The sequence below is a fragment of the Chrysochloris asiatica genome, unplaced genomic scaffold (assembly GCF_000296735.1).
Source record: "Chrysochloris asiatica unplaced genomic scaffold, ChrAsi1.0 scaffold00078, whole genome shotgun sequence".
In the NCBI taxonomy this organism is placed as follows: domain Eukaryota; kingdom Metazoa; phylum Chordata; class Mammalia; order Afrosoricida; family Chrysochloridae; genus Chrysochloris; species Chrysochloris asiatica.
The window spans coordinates 4,764,240-4,771,743 of record NW_006408596.1 but is presented as its reverse complement, the minus strand read 5'-3'; the positions used below and the strand labels follow the sequence as shown (position 1 = coordinate 4,771,743).

At 46.3% G+C, this 7,504-nt stretch overlaps 2 protein-coding genes across 2 annotated transcripts in view; one reads left to right on the top strand and one right to left on the bottom strand.

The window, feature by feature from the left end:
* The window catches only part of HVCN1 (hydrogen voltage-gated channel 1), a 36,035-nt gene extending 35,068 nt beyond the window's left edge, over positions 1-967 (top strand). Inside the window, exons 5-6 of the mRNA XM_006865420.1 lie at positions 453-565; positions 887-967. Coding sequence (XP_006865482.1) covers positions 453-565; positions 887-952 — 179 coding nt within the window. The 3' untranslated portion in view covers positions 953-967. The remainder of the gene's footprint in view (positions 1-452; positions 566-886) is intronic.
* A 1,291-nt stretch (positions 968-2,258) lies between these two features.
* TCTN1 (tectonic family member 1) overlaps positions 2,259-7,504 on the bottom strand; it is a 55,159-nt gene continuing 49,913 nt past the window's right edge. The window contains exons 12-14 of the mRNA XM_006865419.1: positions 6,297-6,459; positions 4,081-4,206; positions 2,259-2,402 (exon numbers count right to left, since the gene is read on the bottom strand). Coding sequence (XP_006865481.1) covers positions 2,259-2,402; positions 4,081-4,206; positions 6,297-6,459 — 433 coding nt within the window. The remainder of the gene's footprint in view (positions 2,403-4,080; positions 4,207-6,296; positions 6,460-7,504) is intronic.

Sequence of the window (7,504 nt, the reverse complement as noted above, 5' to 3'; positions counted from 1 at the left end):
AGATACAGCTGTAGTACCTATGTGCCTTCTAGATACAGCTGTAGTACCTATGTGCCTTCTAGATACAGCTGTAGTACCTATGTGCCTTCTAGATAACAGCTGTAGTACCTATGTGTCTTCTAGATACAGCTGTAGTACCTATGTGCCTTCTAGATACAGCTGTCGTACCTATGTGTCTTCTAGATACAGCTGTAGTACCTATGTGTCTTCTAGATACAGCTGTAGTACCTATGTGTCTTCTAGATACAGCTGTCGTACCTATGTGTCTTCTAGATACATCTGTCGTACCTATATGTCTTTCGATACAGCTGTAGTATCTAAGTCTACTAAACACAGCTGTAGTACCTATGCATCTTCTAGATACATCAATAAATAGGATAAAAATACAAATTTTAAAAAGAAAGTGTTAAATTAGAAACCAGTGTCACTGATACCCTCAATTGTTTTTCCAGGGATAATTATTTCAGTTAAGACACGTTCAGAACGGCAACTCTTAAGGTTAAAACAGATTAACATACAACTGGCTGCCAAGATTCAACACCTTGAGTTCAGCTGCTCAGAGAAGGTAAGAGGACACATGGGAAATGTCATCTGTGTGCATCCCCGTCCTACCTCTGCTCCTGTGGGGCCAGAGCCGGGCACCTAAGTCTCCCTGGAACTTTTCGATTCACTGGAGGCATCACTTCCTCCCTGTTCTGGGTGTCGGTCCTTGTCACTGCTGCTCTCTGCACTGCCTCTGACTGCAGCTGTCCCCTTCAGAGGGGATTCTGCTGGCTTTCATTCACTTTGTGTCCCTGTATCTGGGCTCACTGAATGACTGTCATCTCTCTGGTGAGGCTGTGAACAGAAGGTAAACATGAACGTTTGTCTACTTTTCTACCAACAGGAACAAGAAATTGAAAGACTTAACAAGCTGTTGAGACAGCATGGACTTATTGGTGAGGTGAACTAGGTGCGTACCCGCTGCACCTGGGTGCGTACCAGCCTGAACTAGGTGCGTACCAGCCTGCCCCTGGGACCGGGCTGGGCCTGGGACGAGAAGGACAACAGCCTTGTCTGGGCCGTTTGGGTCTGCTTCTGACTCCTTCACATCCAGCTTTGTGGCAGTCGGCACGGGCAGTTTTTCTGATGCTGTATTTCTCCCTTGGTGTGGCCAAGAGTGTCCCATCATGTAGTAAATGTATCATGAAGTCTAGTGTCCTCCCGGTACCACCCCTCACTGTATAATCAACGTATCCTGAACTCTTACTTTCTCTTACGGAACACTGTACTCTTGCTTGAAGATAAACAATGAACTGAACAATTACTAGTCATATAAAAAATTTAATCTCATCAACTTTTTGAAGTTCAATGTATGTTTAGGGCCAGCACGTCCTTTCACTGAGCATTCTGAAAGAAGAAAGAAAAAAGGAAAAGCAGCTACTTTAGCTGCCAACCCATTCTAGAAAAGTCCTTTTGACTTCCAAGCTGTTCTGAACAGCTCCTCGTGCTGTGTCCCCCACCCACCAGGAGGCTGCTCCGGGGACCCAAGCCCCCTCAACACCACACAGCTGCATCACCAGCTTCTGGCCAGCCCACCCCGTTCTGTCACCTGACAAAGTTGCTTTCAATTACTGTACAATTAATGTGTAAAATAAACTCTCTCCTTCCCCCAGGCCCTCCTCCTGTATTCTTTCTGGCTTCCACTGATTGGACCTGCTATGTGGCATCGCACCAGCCCAACAGCCAAGGCTCAGCAATGGCAATTAGAGCCAAGGCTATGCTGTAATTAACATGCTCTTTGGGGAAAGAGCCCCTCATGAGGCTTTGTGCTTTGCTTGCACCATTTTAGACAGGAGTTTGCTATTTTCGTACTCTCTTCAAGGGGCCCTGAAAAGGGAAGAAAACCTGAGCTGGAAACAATGAATATTTCTAAAATAACTTGCACTCAAGCAGTGGGATGAAGAAGCTAGACGGAGCCTGGGCACAGCAAACTTGTTCTGCACACTCGACCTACGTGCTGAGAGTGCTGATAAGGACCCAGACCAGATGTTTTCTATGTGCTCCATTTAAACCAAGTATAGTACAATTCCCGGCTAGCCCCAAAAGACTTGGGAGGACAGAGTGGAGAGGGTTGTGTTGGTGTGGGAGGTTTCAAGGGTCAGGAGAAGGGGAACAAAATGGGACATTTGGGAGGGTCCTCTGGCCCACGTGTCCGTTATACTAAATGTAAAGTCCTTACAGCTGTGGCATGCGGCATCCTTAGTTAACAACTTACCTCAAACAAATGGGAAGAAGAAATCGAAGGGCAGCCTGGCATTGATAGTTGGCCGCGCTCTGAAACCAGGCTCTGCAGGTGCAGACACATCCACAAAAGTCACCACGGTGGAAATAAGAATCGTCCGTTCATTTCCTGAGTCTGCCTGCAATCAGATTTCAGAGTGAGACAAGCTCGCCCTCCAATCTATCCCCAGGACAACAGAGATGGGACATCGATGACTCTACTGACTTGGTTGATACATGGAGGTTTGTTGTTGCTGAGTGCCATCGAGTCGGTTCCAACTCATAGCGACCCTGTATAGGGTTTCCAAGGAGCAGCTGGTGGGTTTGAACCACTAGCCTTCCAGGTTGCAGTCCAGAGCTTATCCTGCAGCATCGCACCAGAACGCCAAGCCATTAACTTAGACAAGAGATACGATTTTACCTAAGTTGCCAATCTCAGTGATAATTCAGTTTGCATAAGAATTTTACAGCTAAAATCTTAACAAGAATACTAATATAAATAAAATCATTATCTGTGGAGACGGTTTTTTCTCTTTTTTAACAGTAAATAAGCTATGGAGTCCTGGTGTGGCACACTGCTGGTTCATGTGCAAGATCGGTGGCACCAGCTCCCCAGCCAGGCCTCGGAAATCCTATACAGGGTTGCTCTTGAGTCACAACTGACTCAATCGCACTAAACAACAACAAAGTGGGATATAAAGGATTGTTCAGCTGTTTAGGAATCCAGATTATTTAAATTTGAGTAATAATCTTTTTCACAAAATGAATTCTACCTGTCAAGCATGAGTTCTGGTTTGGCCTATACTTAACGTTTTAATTTTTTTAAATTAAAACCACCCCACAGCCTGGACTGTGATCTGGTAAAAATGACAACATCATGCTTGGTGACGTAGAGGGTCAGGGAAAAAACAGAAGCTCCTCAACAACACAATGGCTGCAACAATGCACTTAAACACGATCATTACTGTGACCCTGGTACAGGGAAGGGGAGTGTTGGGTTCTTTTGTACACAGGGTCTCTATGAGTTGGAACTGATGTCACGGTACCCAACAACAACAATAACATTAGAGTAACTAAAGCAATATGAACACATTTTAGAACTAGACTCATAACAACCAACCTGCTGTTGAGTTGATTCCAATTCGCAATGATCTATAGGACATAACAGAACTGATCATTTGTGTTTCCAAACCTTTATGGGAACAGACAGTCTCATCTTTCTCTCCACAGACCAGCTGGTGGATTCTGTTGGCAGCTGAGTGCTTAACTGACTGTGCCACCAGGGCTCCTTATTCATAACAATACCCCCACCACCAGCACTGAGTCAATTTCGACTCACAGCAACCCTACAAGGCGGAGTTGGACTGGTCAATCTTTACAGGAGCAGATGGCCTCTTCTTTCCACCTCAGAGTGGCTGCTGCTTCCTAACAAGGGACACCTAAAAAGGGGGGCAAAATATTGCCCTCAACAACTTCTCACTTCAACGATCATTTCTAATTGGCTGTAGTTTGCAGCAGAATGGGAGTACCTCCCCTTAGTAGGATCCGACCCAGTTGTTTCTGGACTGTTTTAGATCGCACCTCTTCTACATCATCTAATACAAGTTCAGATAGTCACCGGAACCTATAATCCATTCCTCGGTCCACATATTCACTTGCTCATCGAGCCATACCTGAGTCTGGGATCTATTTTGAAAGTATCTGAAGTGGTGAATGATGGGCTGCACCATCAGCTTCTGTATTTTCCGGCCCTGGCCAAGCTGTACCATGATGGGAGTTCACTCTTAACCTACACTTTTAAACTAAAGTTAGGCCTACCTCCAGGAATGGGGATGAAAGGAGGTTTGCAGTCACATTCACGATTTTAGCCTGTGGGTTCACCAGGGAACCATATTTAGTCCACTTCACTTCAATAACCAAAGCCACTGGGACCTGGCATGAATCCTACAAAACAAAATGCCATTGGTCAATGGGAACAGGATCCAACTTCAAGTCAAACTTAACCTGCAGTTCAGAGTTTTAATTATAAAATGTTTCACATATTACAAAATGTTCTGAACAAGAGACTGAATAGACTGGGAGTCCAGATAATCACAGCTTAAGAAAGTGTATAAAGCACTCAATGCTCCAAAAATATTTTAATACCTGAAGCAGAGTTCTATAAATCCGCCTGCTGCTATTGAAGCCATCAGCACCAGGGAGTTGTGATACTATCAATACCCAGCGGCGGGACCTTGAGGGCCTTAACTGACCTAACTGCAAAATGGGAACATTGCTACCGGCTTCTATCCATCTCAGAGGGACATAACTTTAGAAGAGAAGCTGGCACTGAAGGGAGAGAGGACTGCAGTATTAGTAGATTGAAGCTACACCTGATTGAACAATATGTCCAAGTGCACTTTGAGGAAATTCAAGCACATTCTTCTCAATGATCTATTTTTATCAGTTGGCAATTAAGATGTTACATTTAGGTATACAGGGAATACATGTATACTGTCAATGACGTTAGTGTCTTATCTGAACCATGAAGATGGTGTGATGTTTCCTTCTGTGATATATAGGTTGCCATGAGTTGAACCTAACTCAGCAGCAACTAGTGAAGAAAACATCTGAACTAAGAGCAGCTGCGCCACAGCCTAGGTGCCCGAGTCAAGTCTGAGGTCGCAGGAGCCAGTCCTGAGACCCATGAGACCTCTTTGGAAGAATGTGACAGTAGGGCCTTCCAGACCTCAGTCCTGCCTCTCAAGGTTCTCCAGTTGGTAACTGTGGTAACTATCAATTCTACATGATGGATAGATGGGAACACCACTGTACTGTTTTACTTTGGTAAAAAGTGGTTGACATGTTTCCACCATTAACATTTTTTTAAAAAGTACAACTCCTGGAAGCATGAAAAGCAATTAGTCCTGCTAAGTTTGGAACCCGCCAAGAAGAGACCGATGGGAATTCCTTAGCTTAGAAGTGCCGTTTAGGAAACTATAGGCTGAAAAGCTTGGTATCCATGCCCGTATCAGGAGATGAAGCAACAGGCAGCTACCGTAAACTGCTCTTCCTAGAAGGTTAGTACCCAACCTGTTAGAGGCCCTGTGAGCCCCCTGGACCAGGCCCCTGGCAGTTCTAATGCCTGCAGCTGCTCCTCCCCCAGCCTCCTGAGGGGGAAGTAATAACTGGATGTCCTCCTTCATCTCTAAGGATTCTGGTTCACTGAGGTGACAAAGCTCAGCCAGGACTTAGCAGCTGAACAGCAGGGCCTGAGTAATCACCAGTCTCCACTGGGGACTCGGTGGAAAGGGTAGAGAGGGCAGGTGGAGCTGTGAGCTCATCTTCACCCCCATTATCCCCGAGCTATAAATATGCTAAGCGGATAATGAGAGGCCTGAAGAAACTGTGCTGAGGAAAAGCTGGGCAATTAAAGGATTGCGGGAGCAGCCTCCTCCGTGGTGGGGGCAGGCCCACATGCTGACTGCTAAGACAAAAGACAGAGGTGGGCAGCACTGTCACATGGGAACAGGAACCTATTTGTAGGATGTCAACTTCCATTAAACTCTCCTAGGGCCTTGTGAATTGAAAGCTTGTGGGCTGCCTTGATAGAGTTGGGAGAGGGGATGGGTAAGCCAGCTGTGGGGAGAAGACTCTCCACCTTTCAGAGCCAATCCTTAGGTCTGTGTGTTTCATCATGGGATGCTTAGGGAAGGGCTCCTGTCACAACCCCGCCAACCACCATGGTTTACAGGAGAGCAGCTGTTCCCACTGACAGAGGGGCCACCAGGCAACATGAAAAGCGTCTCATGAATGGTACCTCATTTAATCCTCTCAACAAGTTCATGAGATTACTACTGTAACTCTCACCCCTGTTTCACAGATGAAGGCAATATTGCTACTTAGAGGCAAAATCAGTAGTCAAGATGCAGGTTACTCCATAACCAATTCCCAGAACCATCAACAACAACAGCCAAGGGCTCACCCAGCTGCCTCTATTCTCCCCACTCACAGGAAGAGAGCACGGGACTGGGCCTTCCACTTCTCCCCTTTACCTTGTCGCTGGAAGAATGAGTGAGGAAATGGACAGGCACCCAGCCCAGTGCATCATGGGCCTGGGAATTTCCGAAAGGAGCCACATACTCCGGGAAGCCCTGGCCCTTGAGCAGGCTCTTCACCTTGTGCGCGGCCAGTCGACACGGGACAGCTCTGGTCAGTCTTGGGGAGGAAAACAGAGGCCAATGAGTGAGAGGGGGTACCTCGGGGCAGTAGTTTTTAAGGTTTGATGATTCTCAGCAGTTTCAGGTTCTCACACGCCAAAATGGGGTCATGGGACAGAAGTGATGGTGTCTCTAACTTAGCACAGTCTTGGCTGTTGGTTAGGGAAGTGAGGTCAAAACAGTGTTTCCCAAACTGCCTTCCACTGAGAGGCTCTGTGTGAGGGTTCATTGGTCAAAGCTGAGGAAACACTGCATACCGCAGCTCCCTCCTCAAGTACATATGAAAGGCTGAGAACTCTGAAAGTAAGGATTCATGCTTCAACTTGAAGTTGGTGCCTCCCAAACACACTGGGACCCTAGGCCTATCCCTCCTGAAATCCATGTTGAGAAAAGAAATCAAAACTAATTGGTCTCATCAAAATGATGATGTAAAAGTCTATGATTGGGGAGAACAAACAAGATGGCAGTGAGGAGCTCCGTTAGCAACAACACAGAATACAGGACCAAGAAGGCTCAGGGGATGGTCCCAGAACTCTGAACCACATATAAAGGAATATTTAGAAGGTTGGAAGGCTTACAGCTGGGGGAATTTGTAGCAGAAGCAAGAAATCCACTGCTTTCTAATTCAAGATGCTCAGCTGCTCTAGGAGCTGCCATCTTGGGTGAGACCAAGCGGGGGAAGAATCAGAGCAGCCACGGACGCCTGACAGAACCGCGGAGACAAAGGTGTGGACATTTTTTTCTTTTGGTATCTGTTCATTGGTCCCTTGCTGTCTGAGCACCTCCATTCTGGTAACTATAGGGGTGCCTGAGCTAGTGGGCACCCCAGCCCCACCCTCAAGAGGGTTCTACTACGCATGCGCACAGATCTCCTCCAACTCTAAAGTGACAGTTTCCACTTAAAACAAAACGGCCACAACTGGCCCTGAACTGTTTATCATTAGGAAAAAGGCCTGAGGGGGAATTTTGGAGTAGAACAGGCAAACAAAAAAGGAAATAGACTGAAAATTAAATCCTAAATTATGTCAAAACGACCAACAGTG